General features: G+C 34.1%; 1 protein-coding gene across 1 annotated transcript in view; it reads right to left on the bottom strand.

The window, feature by feature from the left end:
- Positions 1-19,774, bottom strand: part of CRB1 (crumbs cell polarity complex component 1) — a 286,152-nt gene that overhangs the window by 230,248 nt on the left and 36,130 nt on the right. Inside the window, exon 3 of the mRNA XM_074220895.1 lies at positions 18,595-18,869. Within this exon, the coding sequence (XP_074076996.1) occupies positions 18,595-18,869 (275 nt within the window). The remainder of the gene's footprint in view (positions 1-18,594; positions 18,870-19,774) is intronic.

The raw sequence follows: 19,774 nt of genomic DNA, 5'->3' as shown, positions 1-19,774 counted from the left end.
AACAAGGATTTCTAGACCACTTCTTGATCAAACATGGGTAACAATAAATCTATCTCTGCTCTAAATACATGATTATGGTCTCCTCAGTTGGTCTTTGAACTTTGTCATGTTACAAAAACCATAGCAAGAGAGAAAATATAAATGAATAAAAATCATATGAAGTAGAATAAACATATAAGAAGTATAGTTATATGACAACTATAAGAAGAAAGAAATAGCATGAAATAACAATTGACATATATAGTGCTTTAAAGTTTACAAAATGCTTTTACATATATTATCTAATTAGTGCCCCATAAAAATCATTGAGGTAGAAACTACAGGTATTATTATGCCCATTAACACATAAGGTAACTTGGGCCCAGGGAGCTTAAATGACTGACCCAGGGTCACAACACTAATAAGCATTTGAAGTATTTTTGATCCTGGCAGCTCCTGACTGCAAATTTAGCAATATCCTTTATAGAATGAATATTAACCTCTCCTGGTACACCTGCCAGTTTATTATTTTCATTGTTGACAACTACTAGAAAAATCAAAAGTGAATTCTACACTAAGCCCAGGTGAAATGGTCCCATGACATCTGACACAGGCACACCTGAGAGAGTTAAGAATACTTCAGAAGTTGTTGTCAAGGATGCAGTACCTGCTGCTGTCTAAACTTCTGCTCTAAATTACCTCAAGACTTCCACCAGGCTTTAATACAGACTTTTTTACTGCATGGGTCTCTCTTCAAGGACATATTCAAAATAAAGTAATGCAAATACAGATGCATAGAAAAAGATACCCATGTAATCAGATTCCCAAGTGTTATGCTATTCTGCCACAAAGCCTTCTCAACTGGCTTCGTGCTCTCTGTTGTCAACAGGCTAATCAACATTGCAGTACAAAGACCTGTTTAAGAAATGCAAGCCTAGAAATCTAGAATTGCTCTGCTTTTGTAAGCTAGTTACAGACTTGTCTCAGAAAGAGAAACTGATATTTTTGTCATGGTTTTTGATAATAGCTACTACCTTTTTATCACAGAAATCAATTGCCTACCTTCCAGATTGTGGTGACACTGTTATTACTAAAAAAGTATTTTTTATCACTCCTTTCTCCTGATTTACCAGAAATCGTACAAAGTCCATATCCTATGAGACCACAACATATCAGGAACCATCTTGCATTTAGTCTTTAAATTCCCAGTGCCTGGAAGATACAGTAGGTAATTAATAAGTGTCTGTTAAATGAATTCATGAATGATCTATGAACTATCTCCTTTGCTTTACAATGTGAAATAAGGAAAATCAACAGAAGAGTCTAGTTGGCTAATGAGAGTTCCTTGATAAGAATTTTATAAATTAGATTGCAAGCTCCTTGAGGGCAAGGATTGTTTTTTGTTTCTTTTTGGAATCCCTATATTGAACATAGTGCCTAGCACATTATTGACTATTATATGCTATTATGTTAATTCACTGAGGTAGAAAATTACAGGACTTTCTAAAATAGATCTACCATAATGGAAAAATTACAAAGGTGATAACTGCCTATTGTCTAGTTCATGGAATGTTATTGAATGTTTTATACATTAAATTAGTATATATAACATAAGCATTACAGATACACAATGAGCTAGGCTAAACTCTAATTTAAAGACCTATCTTTTTATCACAAATATTCTGGGATTGCTCTATTGACAGGAATCTGGGAGCACCACAGTCTCATAAGGATTAAAGTTGTAGATAACCCAAATTTTATGAAGCAACACACATCATGGTCAGTATCTACATTTAAGAAGTAGTCTAAGAACCATCTTTTGAGGAAATATATGATCAGGAAAGGAGGGGTAGGGATGATTAGTCAGTTATAAGGCTCTTATCAGATAAGACTCCACTGTTAACACTTTCCCCACACATAAATAAAGGTAAAGGAAGGCCATCAGCTCTTTAGATGGATACTGCACTGGGGATCTATGTGAGAATATTGATAAATATTACCAAAGATGAAAAGGAATAGATAAGTTGCAAATTTTCATGGATGGAGATCTATTGAGTCTTTGAAATATAGAAATATTATTGAAACTGCCATATTAAAATCTTTCAGACTTCTAATAATTTATTCAGATGAGTTTATCAGGAAAATATGCTAAAATAATTTGTAGAGTTTTTGAAAAGTTATCAATTTAAATTTATTTTGAATACTCTCCAATGTTAGAACCTTCTTACTCAAAAGTATAATAATAATGATAATAATAATAATAATAATAATATTTAACATGTATAGAACACTTCCTTACTTAAACTATGCTTTAACATATATTTCATTTGATGTCATAATGACCCTAATGTAGGCAAATGAGGCATCATTTTACTCATTTTCCAGATAAAGTAATTGAAGTTCAGAGAAATTATGCAAGGTTACACAGGTTAGTAAATGGCAGTGCCCATTATAAACACATGTCTTTGTAGTCCAACTCCAGTGTCCTTTTATTCTTATCAAACCAGAGATTAAGGAATTTAAAATAGTTGCCCTTTCACCCTTAGAATTAAATTTCCTGACATTATAATGACTAATCAAAATTTCATGACTGATTATTTATGATTTTCATCAATCAATGTAGGAAGAAAAATAATGCTATAAAATTATTATGCCAAGAAAATAGGGTCAAAAGATCATTGCAAATAAATGATTTTTTTTCATAGAATTGTGGGTATGAAAGGAATGTCACCAAGACATTCAGTCTCCATTTTGCTTTTAGGTACCACTAGTAACTCTTGACAATTTTCCTCAAGTGTATACCTGACCATGTCATTATCTTGTTCAGTAAACTCTAGGTTTCCTGTTATTTTCAGATTGAAAAATTAACTTTCACAAGTTAGTCTCAATGATCTCTATATATTTATTAATGATTACTCCTCTGCACTCACTCTGCTTCCAAACTGACCTTCTTGCTGTTTGTTAGCCACCACACTCTATCTGTTCTCTCTAAAACCATTTCCTTAGACTGTCCCATGTCTGCAATATACTTCTCAATTAAACTCTACCTCTTAGAATCCCTAATTTCTATCAAAGCTCAGTTCAGCCCTTCATGAGGCCTTTACCTGATCTGAACAACTGCTTATATCTCTCCTTACAATTAACATGTTATGATTAAATTTCATCTATTTTGTAGATACTTAAATACATGAATATATAATGTATAGATTTATATACATGAATACACACATATACATAACCACGTTTCTTCTAATAGAATGTAACCTCCTTAATGACAGGGAATATTTCATTTTAGTTCTTGTATTCCTTAGTATCTAACACAGTGTTTGATATACAGTAGTCAATAAATAAGTCCTTGTTGAGTGACTGATAAATTAGCTCTGAGGCAACCATTTATATTGTTCTGTTGAAAACTTTAAGACGTTTTTGTTTTTGTAAATTATATATTCTGAAAGGGAGGGGGGAAGCACTATCCCTTACAAGTTAAAGACAAGTTTGGAAGTTTGTTACAAGCCTAGTTAAATCAGAAAGTTAATTATATGCAGATATAATTGTGGAGTCATAGAACATTAGTGGAACCTTAGAAATGACAGATTATGAAGGTTAAAAAAAAAAAGAAACAAACCAAGAAGCCAATTTCTCCTAGGAAGGGGTGGAGGGGACTCTACTAGTTCTGGAGTCAAAAGCCCTGGATTAAAGTCCTACCCCTAATATTCAATACCTATGTGACATCAGTCAATTCACTTAATCTTTAATACTTTTCTCATCTGTCATTATATAAGAGAAAGTGAAAACCAGTAAAAATTCTGAATACTAGAAAAGACCAGACAAATAAATTGAGACATCCTCCGTGAGAAAGAAACAACCATAAGGACAAATTCAAAAGATTGGAAAAATAAGAGGAAATATTAAGATTTCTTGAATCAAAAGCAACTAACTTAGAAAAAAGATAAAGAAGAGACCATTTAAAAATAAGTGTATTCCCTGAAAATTGAGTTTTAAAAAAGGCCTGAATACAATTTCAAAAAATCATAATTAAAAATTGTCTAAATCTACTAAAATAAAATAAAAAAGACAGAAAGAAGCCACCAATCACATCTTGAAATTATTTCCAAAGTAAAAGTCCCAGGAATGCCATATCCCAAATCCAGAATTTCCATGTTAAAAAAAAAGAAAGATAAGATAAGCACCCAGAGAATCAATAAGTTCTAAGACACTAGAGTCAGGATCACATGAAACCTGGAAGTTTCTACTATAAATGACAGAAGATTCTGAAAAACAATATCCCAAAAGGCAAAAGAGATAGACTTAAAACCAAAAATAATCAACCCTACAAAACTGGTATATTCATACAGAAGGAATTAAGCAATTTAGGACTTGAAAAAGTCAAGTGCTGAGTGGGGAACTTTGAAACATAAGCTCAATGGTTTAAAAAAAATAGAAAATTCAATTTATTTGATCAATTAAAAGCATCTGAATGAAGATGTAATGTTAATGGGGGGGAAGGTGCAAGTGATCCCTGAGAATATTAATGTCTTCAAAGAGTATTTAGGAAATTAAAAAGAAAAACAGAGATTCCAGGAGAAAGAATGGTTCTGTTCTCTGGCTTTGAAGAGGAAAAAAAAGAAAAGCAAACATAAATGGAAGGTACTAATAAAAGAAGAAAGGAAAAATGAGATGGAATTTGCTGTATTTAATAACTGGAATTGTGAAAAAAAAAAAGAGTTTAGAAACCATGAAGGAAGGAGTGGCAGAAGAGGACATCAGATGAATCTCACAAAGGGATGCTGAACACACATAAAATCAGAATTTAGTGTGGAAATACAAAAAACATAATGGGGAAACAAATTTAGGAGGAAATAAATGGAAGGATGCAGTAATAAACCAAAAAAAATTTCAAAAGGGATTTAAAAGGAGAAGGAGAGGACCAAAGAAAATAATTAGAATATAGGACTTTTTAGGGTCTCTTAGATAATTTGTTAATAGCTGAACAAATTGTAACATATAAATATAATGGAATATTATTTTTCCTTAAGAAATTAGAAGAGATGATTAAAGAGAACCATGATAGCTTGAACTGATGCATATTGAAGTGAAGAACCATAGAAATAACATCATCAAGAAAGAAAAATATGAAGAACTTCAGGATTCTAATTCATTCAACCATGTCTCTAGAGAACCTATGATGAAACATGTCATCCACCTTTCTGACAGAAAGGTGATGGACACAAGATTCAAAGATAGATATCTTTTGGAAATGACCATTATGTAAATCATATTTTGCTCAGCTATGCGTCTTTGTTACAAGGGTATCTTTTTCTCTTTTTCCATTCTCTTTTTATTGTTGGGGAAGCTAAAAGGGAGAATGGTTTAGCAATAGTGATACAAAAAAGAAAACCATAGTAATCTTTTAAGTCTCAAAAGAGAACAGAAAGAAGTTGCAAAGGAAGCACAGAGAAGCAGAGTAGTTTTGAAAGGAAAATGTATACTTATTGTATTTTTTTAAATCAAGCAGTATTAAATGGAAAGTTATAGTTTCACATAGAATGATTTTGTGTTCTACTGTATATTGTGGAACTGTTCTTTTCTGGTGTTTAATTTCAGAATAAAAATGTTTTAAGAAGAAATGAAACATTAGTAAAGTACTATGTTTTGTGATGTTAAGAACTTTATTTTATAAAAAAGGCAAAAGCAAAAATGAGTACATATGTATGCCATAAATTTCCATTAGCTATGCCTATTAAAAAATCTGTCTGTTCAAGGCATATGGCCCCAGTCAAAAGAAAACCAAAACAACCTCCTCCTTGAGACAGTTCATCCAAAATAGAGACATTGCCTTGTATGAAATAAACAGCATTGAAAGTCTATCCTTGTAAACCGCAAGCTGTGAACTGAAAGCAAAAGCTGCATCATAAAATCATAAATATAATCTTGAGGTTGAAAGAGAAGGAAAAGGGAGAAGCATTATTTGCCAGACACTGTGTTAAACACTTTAAAGTTATTATTTCATTTATATACAGCCCATTAAGAACAACTAGCATGTAGATTCAGTCATTCAGTTGTATTCAATGCTTCATGATCCCATTTGGAGTTTTCTTGATAGAGGTATTGGAGTGATTTACCATGTCCTTCTCTACCTCATTTTACTTTGAGGCACAGGGTTAAGCTGTTTGCCCAGTGACTTCTAGCTAATTAATATCTGATGCCATATTTGACCTGAGAAAGATGAGTTTTTCTGACTCCAGGTCTACCACTCTACCTATTGTACCACCTATCTGCCCTAGTACTTTGATTTTGCAAAGCACTTTAAAATACCTCATTTTATTTTCACAATAATTCTGGGAAGTAAGTGTTGTTATTATCTTCATTTTTACAGGTGAGAAAATTTGAGTGCCTTATCTAGAAACATAACTATTAAGTTTCTGAGGTTAGATTTGAATCCATCTTTTCTGTTTCTCACCTAACACTCTTATCTACTTTGTACCACCTAGCTACCTACTTGTTTCTTAGCAAATTCTAGCCTGAGCTTTTTATCTGCAAGATCCAAATATTGATAGACTAATAAAGTTGACCACTCATCCAGCTGCATGTCACCATTGGGCTCAGGCTATGACAGAGCTCAAAAAAGACTTTGAAAATCAAATGAGGGAGTTAGAAGAAAAACTGGGAAAAGAAATGAGAGAGATGCAGGAAAAACATGAAAATGAAGTCAGTAGCCTAGTCAAGGAAATCCAAAAAAATGCTGAAGAAAATAGCAGGCTAAAAACCAGCTTGGGTCAAATGGATAAAACAGTTCAAAAAGTTATTGAGGAGAAGAATGCTTTAAAAAGCAAAATTGGCCAGATGGGAAAAGAGATAAGAAAACTCTCTGAGGAAAACAAATCCTTCAGAGAAAGAATAGAACTCAGGGAGATTGATGAATTTACGAGAAATCAGAACTCAACACTTCAAAACCAAAAAAAATGAAAAATTAGAAGAAAATGTGAAATATCTCTTTGAAAAAACAACTGATATGGAAAACAGATTTAGGAAAGATAATTTTAAAATTATTGGAATACCTGAAAGTCATGATCAGGAAAAGAGCCTTGACATCATTTTCAAAGAATTACTACAGGAAAATTGCCCTGATATTCTAGAAGCAGAGGGCAAAATAGAAATGGAGAGAATCCACTGATCCCCCCCAAGAAAGAGATCCCCAAAAACCAACCCCTAGGAATATTATAGCCAAGTTCCAGAACTCCTAAGTCAAAGAGAAAATATTACAAGTAGCCAGAAGAACACAATTCAAATATCGTGGAGCTGCAGTCAGGATCACACAGGACTTAGCAGCAACTAAATTAAAAGCTTGTAGGGTTTGCAATATAATATACCGGAAGGCAAAAGAACTTGGAATGCAGCCAAAAATCAACTACCCAGCAAGGCTGAATGTCCTCTTCCAGGGAAAAAGATGGACTTTCAATGAAGCAGGGGAATTTCAAATGTTCCTGTTGGAATGGCCAGAGCTGAACAGAATGTTTGATCTTCAAATAACAGGACTCAGGTGAAGCATAGAGATTGGAGAAGGGGAAAATATGAGGGACTTAATGATGAGGAACTGCATGTATTCCTGCATAGAAAAATGACACTGATAATACTCATATGAACCTTCTCAGTTAATAGAGCAGGTAGAAGGAGCTTTTATAGTTGAAGCACAGGAGAAAGCTGAATTTGAAGATAAAATATGGTGTAAAAATGGAGTCAATAGAAAAAAGGGAAATGTAAAGGGAGAAAGAAAAAGGAGAGGGGGGGAATAGGCCAAGATATTTCATATAATAAGATTTTTCTTTATTACAATGAGCTATTGCAATGACATGGAAGGGGGGAAGGCAAGGGGGGATGAGGGAATCTTTGCTCTCATCAGAGGTGTCTAGGAGAGGAAACAGCATATATACTCAATGGGGTATAGACATCTGAAGTAAGAAGGAGAGGGGGAATGTGAGTGATGGAGGAGAGGATGGACCATGAGGAAGAGTGGTCAGATATAACACATTTTCTTTTTTACTTCTTGCAAGGGGCTGGGATTGGAAGGCCTGTCTGGGACCACAGGGCCAGGTGGATGCTGGGCCTAAGGGGTGGTATAGGGACTCAGAGCCTCTTGGCCCCAGGGCCAGGGATCTGTCTGCTTCTCCACTCAGCTACCCTACAGCAGAGTCAGAGTGAAAGGACAGCAAAAATATAGTACATGGTAGTGGAGAAATACAAAAGGAGGGAGTTGCAATCAGCAATGGCAATGGTGGAAAAATATGGAAGTAACTTTTTGTGATGGACTTATAAAGAATGTGATCCACCTGCGACAGAGTTGTTGGTGTTGGAACAAAGACTGAAGCATATTTATTATTATTATTATTATTATTATTATTATCATTATTATCATTATCATTATCATCATTATCATTATCATTATCATTATTTGGGAGGGGGTGCAGGGTAAATGGGGCTGGGTGGCCTGCCTGGGGCCGCATAGCAGGGTGATCGTTGGGTGTCTAAGGCCAGATTTGGATCTGGGTGCTCCTGGCTCAAGGGCCAGTGCTCTGTCCACCACCTAGCCACCCCTACTATTATTACTATTTTATTTTATTTTGGGTCTTTTTTTTCTTTTTTCTTTTGGTTTTTGCAGGGCAGTGGGGTTGGGTTGGCTTCCATGTCACATGGCTGGGTGATTGTTGGGTGTATGGGGCAGGATATGGGCTCAGGTGCTCCTGGCTCCAGGGCTGGTGCTCCGTTCATTGCGCCACCTGGCCATAACTACAATTATTACTATTATATTTTTTAATTTTAACTTTTTCTCTCCCCTTTATTGCTCAAGCGAGTCTATATTTTTTGGGGGGAGGGGGTATTTTGTTTACTCTTAAACAAGAATATTTTATTAATGTATAAAAAACATTGTGCAAAATGAGAATAAATAAATATTAAATATAAAAATGAAGATCCTTTAGCATATCGGGGTTTGATGAAATCAGTACAAGATCCACAAAAAGGAGGACCCAGAGAACCTCAGCACCTAGAGTTAATCAGTCCTTCTTCCATTAATACTCTGTACCAATTAGAGCATCCTCCAAGACAAAGGATGAATCTAATAATCAAAGCAGGTAAAGGAAACAAAGTACATTTGTAATTGTGCCTATCAAGAAATTTTATAAGAACTTAATGTACCAATCAATCAACTTGTATTTATTAAGCACATATTCTAATGATGCCCTATGTTAAATGATGGGAATACAAAGACAAAAACCAAATAATTTCTGTCCTCAGAAGGTATATATCTTGAAAGGGAAACCAGCATATACAGTATCATTAATGTGTAATCAGTCCAGAAATTTGGTTGGAGCTACAGTGTGAAGGGCTTTATATTACTTACAAAGGAATTTATATTTTATTCTAAATGTATTAGGAAGCCACTGGAGTTTTGATGACAGTGACATAAGGAGACCTGTTCTTTAGGATTATAATTTTGGTGGCTAAATGGAGAAGGGAACATATATGAAGCAAAGGTTCTACTTAGGAGGCTGCTACAATAGTCCAGGTGAGAGATAATGAGGACCTGAACTAGAGTAGAGACCATGTTGATGGAGAAAGAGATTAGATGAAACATAATTTGTGAAACATGTTTTGGAGTCAGAATGAACAAGACAGCAAATAATATGATACTGGGAGAATAGGACACTGTTAAGGGTGTCTCTAACGCTAGTGACAGAAACAGATGGGGAGGGGATGATGTTAAAAGAAAGGCTATTACTAAAGAGAGAATAGTGGCAAACAAACAAACTTCCTTGTGCTGAAATGGGAAGGAAAAAAGAAAAACAAGGAAAAAGGAAAATCTTAAGGGGTTGCCCCTTACTTGCCTGAACAAATGGTGATGAGAAATAATGAACTATTATTTCAGAAAAACTTGGAAAGATTAAACTGAAATGAATAGAACCAGCAGAACAAGTTAGGCAATAATAACATTGTAAATTTAATAATCATTCTGACAAGGCATGGACTGCTGCCTGGTAAGAAAATGTAATTTGGTAAAGAAAGACCCCAGAGGTGTGTTTCTTCCATATTCAAGCAGAGAAAAAGTCATTCTAGGGTGGGAATCGTTGGAAGGATTTTTTTCCACTAGAGGGATGATTTAAAATCTCTTTGAAAAAGTGTATAAAGAAGAGAATTAAAGAAATGAGAGAGGAAGGGAGGGGTATAAGAACTGGAAAAGGATGATTAGGGATTGGGGGTAGATAGAGAGAGGGGTAAAAGCACTAGAGAGAGAGAGAGAGAGAGAGAGACAGAGAGAGACAGAGAGAGAGACAGAGAGAGACAGAGAGAGATTAAATAGGAGTCTCAAGAAATGGGTCAGAAAGGATTGGTGTCACTGAAGCAATAGATTACAGGAGAAAGATACAGTGGGGCTGGGCTGCAGTAGATAAGGGAGAGAGAGGATCTAGAGGGTCTATCAGCCCTCTAGGCATCTTGGAGCAGTAGGTGAGGCCACAGCTCCTGGTTTTAGTCACTTCTTTTTTTTTTAAATTGATATTTAATTTTTCCAAGTACATATTATGAAAACTTTTCAACATTTATCCAAATGCTTATTTTTAAGTTACAAATTTTTTTCCACTTTCCCTTCCACTCCCCTTCCCTCAATGGTGAACAGTCAGGTTAAAATTGACTATACACATTTGTGTTAAACATATTTACAGATTAGACATTTTCAGTAAGAGGAATTAGGATTAAGGGAAAGAAATACATAAGAGAATTTTTTTAAAAAGTTAATTTAGTATTCATCAGATTCTGAAGGATCTTTTTGGGTTTGGTTTGGTTTTTCTTCCTCTAGATGGGGATAGTATTGTCCACAGTTGATCTAATAGTGTTGTCCCAGCTCTCTGAACTACTGATAGGAGCTGCATCCATCAAGGTTGATCACCTCACAATGTTGTTGTTAATGTGTACAGTGTACCTTTGGTTCTGCTCCCTTTGCTCAGCATCAGATCTTGTAATTCAATTCATGGTTTTCTAGAGTCTGACTATTTATGGTTTCTTATAGAACAATAGTATTCCATAATATTCATATACTATAACTTGTTCAACCATTCCCCAACTGATGGGCATACCCTCAATTTCCAGTTCTTTGCCACTACAAAAAAGAGCTGTATAGCCACTTCTTGAAGGACTGAGGGAAAAATATTATTTCCCTAACTTCCCCTCCCCATGGGACCTGTTTTTAACAGACTAATACAAGTTTCTGGTAACCTGAGTTTTGTCTCTATTACATTGAGGTCAGGAGTTGGCTAAAGATAAACATAAATTTATATTAAGGCAAAAAGCCAAATTTCTGCTTTAATGTTAATTTTCCTAACCAAAGCTCTGAATAATAATTCCTAATATTTTGTTTAATATAAATTCTATAAATCAATGAGGAGGGGTCATTTTATTGCTTCTTCAATAAAAGAAGCTAAATCTTCTAACTTGGCGTGCCTGATTAACTCTCCAGGAACAAAAGAGTCAGGAAGAGAGGGTGGTGAAGTAAGAACTATGACCTCAATGTTCTCTCATTAGAGACCAGCATCTTAAGTAAAATGAAGTAAGGACTATGACCTCAATGTACTTTCAATGGAGACCAAAATCTTAAATAAGACACGTTTTACTTAAAGAAAAACAAGTCTAATCAAAGCCAAGACCAATCACACATCTCCCAGGACCTATGATAAAGTATATTATTCTCCTCCTTACAAAGGTTTAAAGGACTCAAATTGTAGCATGAAAAGTACATTTTTGAATGTGTATGGATTTGGTTTTTTGGGGGGGTTTTGCAAGGCAAATGGGGTTAAGTGTCTTGCCCAAGGCCACATAGCTAGGTAATTATTAAGTGTCTGAGGCCAGATTTGAACTCAGGCACTCCTGACTCCAGGGTCAGTGCTCTGTCCACTGGGGTACCTAGCGGCCCTGGATTTGTTTTTATTGGAAAAAAAAAGAAAGAATTTTTTTTTCTCTTTCAAGTATGTTTGTGTACATGGAGGGGAGTATCTAGAAGCAAGTTGAGGTAATGATGGTGATGCCAAAAATAAAAAGAGGAAAACCAACAACAACAATCTATCTATCTATCTATCTACATGTATGTATGTATGTATATATGTATGTATGTTTCTATATGTATGTCTTTAAATGTGCAATAAGAACAGAAGGAAGTTAAGAAAAAAGTACAACAAAACAGTTTTGAGAGCAATAGGTTGAATTTATTACATATGTTTTTTAAATAACAAACAATATCAAATATTGTTTCAAAGCAATACTTTTTTCTGTCCTACATTATATATAGAAACACTCGTGGGTTTGGGGGGCTTTGGGAAGCACAGGAGGAATCAAGTTCAATATTTTTAAAAATGTTCTCTTTAATGCATGTGGGAATTATTCAAATAAAGATTTTATAGAAATGAGAAAGTAAGCATATGGTCTTCAAATGACTTTTCTAAGTAATAATGCCATATGTGGTTTTCCCACTCATTTAGAATTTTCCTTTTTTTTCAGATATCTTGAAATTCAATCCCTCAATACTTTCCAAATAATATCACCCAAGGTGTATATATTTCTCTGTACACTTGATCTGGCCTATCCTAAAACATTGAAGAATAAAATATAATACAAATGTGGTGATCAAATATCATGAATGATGAAAATAGGCCACTTTAGAAATATATGTAGATTTGCTCTATTTTTCTTCTATGTTGTTCAGTTCTAAGTTTCATCTAGAAAGGTTCCCTAGAAAGATCCAGTTGAGTCTATTGCTAGGCTTCTACAAAGTTGTTTTATATGCCACCATTCTCCACATTCATTTTTAGATTTTATTCATTTTAGTAATGCACATAACTGAATATTAGAAAAAAACTGATCCAATGCCACTTTTCTCAACCCTCATTTACTTCCCACTTTCCAGGTTGGATTGAGGTTGGGGAGCCAACTAACCAAGGACCAAGTAAAGACACAAATGAGGTTATCATACCTATCAAATGATGGATAGTGGCTGCAAAAACCTGAGGCAAGTAAGTGAAAATCTGAGTCTAGAATCTGAAAGATCTGAGTATAAATCAGATCACAGATATTAATTGTGTGATCCTGGACAAGTCACTTAGTCTCTGTCTACCCTGGTTTCTCAAATATAAAATAGGGGTTATAAGAGCACAACCTTCCAGGGTTGTTGTAAGGATTAAATAAGAAAAAACGTGATCCAGAGAGGTTAAGTGATTTGGTCAAGGTCACTCAGTGAATGAGCTGGAACTGAAATCTAGGTTAACTCCAAATTAGCATTTTTTTTCTATTATGCTACAGTGCCTTCATTTCTTTCATTTTTCATTTTATGTTGGTATATAAGCTACTATTGTCTTCTGTGTGGCCTTTTTTGCATTAATTAATTATGAATGCTGCAATATGAGATGACCAAATATTCAATGATTTTATTTTGGGGAGGTTTTTTGGTTAAAACACTAATTCACCAAGAGTCATTATGTAGGACGTTTTGTGAACAAAACAAACTATGCCATTAGAAAGTTCCTTTGTGTCATCCATTTAAATTTCCCATTTAAGCATGTTAGCCTGCCATCTCCTGCCTCCATGGCTATACCTGGAACATACTACTTATCTACACCTATTAGGATCCATAGATCCCTTCAAGGTTCAGCTCATGCACTAACTCCTATGGTAAGCCTTCCCTGGTCTCCATAGCTGATAATTCTCCATCTTCATATTTTATATAAATATATTTTTGTCATGTTATATCTCATCAGTAGAACAAAAGCTCCTAGAAGTCAGGGAATGTTTTTCACATGCCCTTGTATTCCTAATAGTTTACACAATGCCTCATAGGTAGTCAGTACTTAATTACTTTAAAAATGTTTTTGTTCGAATTATGTCTATTGCTTTCTAAGCTGTCCTTGGATGGAGAATCTCAGAATCACAGAATTTGAGACATAAAAGAGACCTCAGTAATCATCTAGTCTAATCTATAAATGACAGGAGTTAAACTATAACATACTCAACAAGTAGTTATCCAACCCCTCTTTGAAGACCTTTCAATGAGGGGAAATCACCACCTTTTGAGGCAAACCCTATTTCCTTTGGACAACTAACTGTTGGCAGGTTTTCCTGACAATAAGTTTAAATTGGCCCCTTAGTAAAATCTATTGTGCCAGATTCTGACTTCTTAAGTAAAATAGAACATGTGTAGTCTTTCCTTCAAGGAATAGTCCTTCAGATACTCTCTTTTAAAATATCAGTTAAATATGCTCATTTACTTCAACTGTTCCTCAAAAGACATGAATTTGAATTCCTTCACCATTCTGGTTGTAAAAAATGCTAGACAGTGCCAAGGAGGACAATCTTTTTTCAGTTATATCCAATTCTGTGACTCCATTTGACAATTTCTTGGAAAAGATACTTAATAGTTTGTTATTTCCTTCTCCAACTCATTTTGAAGATAAGGAAACTGAAGCAAATAGGGTTATGTGACTTGTCCAGGGTCATACAACTACTAAGTATCTGAGGCCAGATTTGAACTCAGGAAGATGAATTCCTTTTGACTCCAGACCTGGTGCTCTACCTACTGTAGCACCTAACTACCCATCTCTAGCATGTCAATGTCTTTCTTAAATTGTGGTATCAAAGACTGAACATAATACTCCAGATAAAGTTTCTATGAGAACTGAGAATAATAGGAATATTAATTTCTATTCCTGGAGGTCATTCTTCCTTTAATGCAGTTCAAGACTGCATTTTTCATGAATTCATAAATAGTAAATAAGAATGACTTCATATAGCACATTTTAACAATTCTTGATATTTGTGCATTCAACAAAAATTCATATAGCACTTGCTATATATAATACATCATTCTAGGAACCAAATATGTATCAATTAAAGAGGGCCTTAACCTTCTCTTTTCTAAATTAAAATGAAGTTCTTTTTTGTCTTTCCCCTTTTTCTGTCAGTACTCTCTACATATCCTGATTCTCTCAACCTATCAACATATTTTTAGAACATATTTCCACCACCTTGTTCTGACACCCAGCTCCATGAGAACTCTCTGTGCAAATGCTATATGTGACAGTTGGAGGGTCACAAGAATTTGTTCAATTTTTAGAAAATATATTAGACTCTTAAAACCAATGAAAAATGTAGAGAGGAGGCAATACTCAGCTCTCAAGCAAAATAACATTTTTATCATCAACTTTTTAATACTAAGATTTTCAGGGAAAAAATCAGCTGTTAATAGGAGGAAAAAATAATTGAAGTAGTTCTATCTTTGTCTCTCTAATATACATAATGTCCTCTCAAGACTTGACTTGTCCTCATTTACACACACACACACAAACACACACACACACACACACACACACACACACACACACACACACACCCATCACCATCCTCCTGTGGGTAGGGATAAGTAGCCAAAATTCCTCAGTCAAAGACTTGGTGTTGCCCCCTACTTTCCTGATTCAGGGGAACCCAGTATTCTTCCTTTTCACAACCCTGGTTTGCAACCAACTCCTATTCTACTGTCAATTCTATTTCTAGTCTTAAATTTAATCAAGCTTGATTAAATGTTCAAACACCTAGCTTTTGATTTTTAGCAAATAGTATCACCATTTCAGCCAACCTCCTAAGTAGAAAAAATTCAACTGCAACAAGGGGCCCTCTCTAGCTATTTCTGGCTAATATTAAAAAGAAAGTAGAGAGGAGAGATGAGGAGTTCTCTGACTATTTTTAGTTCAATCTTTCCCTGCCCAGAAATGGAACAATGGATTCAAACCACTTGTCATTGAAGTAAGGCACAAATTATTCTTTCTTCCATCTCAGATTTTCATCCTTAAACAGGTTGGAAATGACAAGTTGGAGAAAGGACTTCACAACTTTTAGATTCCTCAGTGATAAGGAAAGAGTCTCAGTTTTAAATTATCTTTATGAAAAAAGTCTATAGGCATAGCTACTACATTCATTTTTAAGGATCTTTAAAGACAAGGAAGAATCAGAAAAAGTAATTGTACAATAAATCTGAAAACATAAATTATCCAATGGGGGGGAAACTTCCTAATTTGACTAGAATTTCTGGGAAAGCTGGAAAGCATTCTGGGAAAATTAGATTTATATCATCATCTTATACTACATAAAACAGATGTATATACCAAATATTATAAATTATACCATTAAAAAACTTAGAAAAAGTAGTTCAGATACTGTTGGGTGGCTTTTTAGTTTATCCTATATGAAATTTAAATGCTTTTGCACAAAAAAATTAATTCAACTAGGATAAGTAAAGCACTTAACTAAATATTTTACTGAAATATATTCAAGTCACTTAAATATAGGAGTAGGGCCTGCACCTATGATTTCATTATCACAAGGATCTCAATAGTTTCTCTGCCATTTTTAATCTTTGACACTTGCCTACAATGCCAAGAAGTTAAGAAGTGATTTTCCAGTAGTCACAAAATCAGTATATGATAGAGATAAGACTTAAACTCAGGTATTCTTGGTTTCACACCATACTGCTTCTCAACATAAATATGTAAGACCAAAAGCTTTCCCCAAATTGATAAGTAATCAAAGAATATGATTTTCACCTATATAAAAGAAAGATTAGTGACCAAATTATTGAGAAGTGCCTATCAAAACAACTCTGAGGTTTTGCTTCACTATCAGCAAATTGGTAGAGGACAAAAGATGGAAATGGCCAATGTTGAATAAATTGTAGGAAGATAATCAAAATAGTTCCTTATTAATGGAATTGTGAATTAGTCTGAGCATTCTAAAACTATTTTGTAATTTTGTTTTTAAAAAGTAACTAAAATGTTTAGCTCTTTTAACTAAGAAATTTCACTCATAGGCATATAATCCAGGAAGGTTGAAAATGAAAAGAAAGACCAATGTATACTAATATATTTATAGCAGAACTTTTTATAGTTGTAAAAAACTGAAGGCAAAGTTTGCCTATCAATTTGTAAATAACCAGTTGTAGTACATAAAAATTATGGAATAATTTTGTTTTGTATGAATAGAGAAGCTTGAGAAGAGAAGATACATGAACTAATACAAAGTTAAATAATTAAAATCACCATTAACATGTACAATTACAACAACATTGTAAATAGAATAGCAATAACAAAATAATGCTGGTAAATATTCAAGCTTAGCCCCAAGGAAGAGAAAACTCTTCCCTTGCAAAGGATTTTTGCAAAGATGAGAGATTATGCATGTAAAATATTTCATAAAAGATAAGTCTTTTAAAATATGTTTGCCAGTTTCAGAAAGTTTATTTTATTTCATTTTATTTCATTGCATTTTTCTAAAAGAGATGATAAGGTATATATTAGCAAATGTAAATGAATTCTTAATGTTTTCTTGTAACAGGAGCTGTGGCAGTCTGGTGAAATCTGTGGGTCACTTCTCAAAATAATTGTTTTTAAAAGCATAAAATATCTAGTATGATGAAGGAAATAAATTATATTGAAATTAAATTAAACTTTAAAAAAAGTTCATGGATCTTGGGAGTTGGATTGCTGAAATAAATTGACACTGGAAAGACCAGGTATAGTCAGTTGATGTAAAAAATTATATTTTTACTTTAAAATAAAAAATGTATTCTATTTTCTTTGTCTTATGAACAAAAATAAATTAACTACATCAACTTCTCCTTCAGGGACTTTATAAATTCTAGTCCTAGTATTAAAAGAATTATGAAGCTTAGAATATATTCTTCCTTTTTGTGAGAGACAAAATGACATGGTAAAGACTGGAAGAAACTGCAAAGATAATATGATCCAATTCCCTCATTTTACACATGAGCAAACTGAGTCCTAGGGAGTCAAATAGCTCTCTCAGAGTCACACATGTAGCAAGGATTACAGCAGAAATTTGAACCAACTTTCTCTGGTTCCATATAATTTTTAAAGTAATATATAATACCATCAATGAATATTTAAATGAATATTTCTATCTCTAAAAGGTTATTTATATTAGCAGAAATTCTGATTGGTATTGGGAAATTTATGATAGAATATCATAGAATTCTTAAATGTTTCCCAAAAAATAGTTGATTTTGTGAGTTTTATACATATATATGAATATACATATACTTTTATTTATTATATATATATATACATACACATAAATTTTTTAAAATTTTATTTATTTAAGGCAATGGGTTAAGTGACTTGCCCAAGGTCACACAGCTAGTCAATTATTAAGTGTCTGAAGTCAGATTTGGACTCAGGTTCTCCTGGCTACAGGGTATGTGCTCTATCCACTGTACCACCTAGCTACCCATACATATAAATTTTAAGAGAAATATATAAGATTATTCCTTTTTCTGGGGTAGCCAGGTAGCACTGGCTCTGGAGTCAGGAAGACCTGAGTTAAAATATGATCTCAGACACTTCCTGGATTGACACTGGGCAGATCACTTTACTGTCTCATAATGGTTTTAGTTGGGATCAAAAGCACTTAACATAATGTTTTGCACATAGTAGGTCTTTAAAAATGCATGTTCCCTTCCCCTCCTTCTGATAATATTTGAATTGATAAAAGGGCTTTGTATTTTTCCATTCTTACCCTATGGCCTCTGTATTTCTGTTATTTTCTGGAACCAGCATAGTCTGAGTGGCAAGGAGTCTCCCACTATCTCTTGAAGTTCTTCTTTGATCAGCATTGTAAACAGCTTTAGTACACATATACACACCACTATCCACAGCATGGATGTCTATAAGAGCCATAACATCTTCCTGGACAACCTTGTCTGCACCCTTCAGAGTAGCACAACTGCCAAACTTTGTCCATCTATATAAAGACGGTGCCCCAAAGCATAGGAGAAGTTGACGTCCTTCCTCCTAGAATTAACAGATATACATGGGTCCCACATTTCCAATCTTGGATAGCTATTTGACTCACTTTCCCCCTTCTAATTGGCTGACCTGGTAGTTGATAGAATTGAGGCCAACAATGGTTATTTTCTATCCATATAGAAACAGTCTAGTTGACTCTGAAGCTTGACAAAATTACTTCAGGTCTATGCAATGAAAACTAGATATTAAAAACTAAGGATGAAAACAGGGTCAAATCACCAATTCTGCAGATCTCCATAAGCATAAAAGCTTCAGTTCTAAACAACAAACTCCAACTATAGGCAGAAAATGCAATTTTGATGGCAAATTACAGACTGCTACCACAGGGACTGCTGCTTCATTTTACAAAATAAACAACCACAACAACAGCCATTCACCGGATACAACTGAGCCAAGGGAATTAATGAAATATATCTTTTGGGGAAATCTGTAATATGAGCAATTTCAACATGCATGATTACCTATTAGAGAAATAATTCCTAAGAGAAACATATCTAATAGTGTACGTGGTCTGTACATTGTTGTTTTTTTTATCCTCTTCTTCACCCACCCCCAACTAGTTTATTCCCAAAGCTCATGCCTCTTTAAAATTCCATCACGGGTCTCTCAACAAATTCCCTGGGAGGCTTTACAATATGTCAATGTTTTGAAATGATGTTTGGAGCCAGTGCAGCTGGTGGAGAATAAGTGATAAACACTCTTCATTGAAACACCTTTATTTCTCATGACTTGAGTAATAGATCATTATTCATAATCAATCCCAATTTGTAGATTTGATTTATGATTTTTCTCTGAATTTTCTTTCTTTTATTATGTTCTCTGAATTATGATTACTGAATATAGTTATTTAAAGTTCTGGATTTTTTATTTAATCTTTACAATGAAAACCC

This window comes from Macrotis lagotis, chromosome 2 (assembly GCF_037893015.1).
Source record: "Macrotis lagotis isolate mMagLag1 chromosome 2, bilby.v1.9.chrom.fasta, whole genome shotgun sequence".
NCBI lineage: Eukaryota > Metazoa > Chordata > Mammalia > Peramelemorphia > Peramelidae > Macrotis > Macrotis lagotis.
The sequence above is the reverse complement of the archived record's forward strand: the minus strand, read 5'-3'. Positions and strand labels throughout refer to the sequence as shown.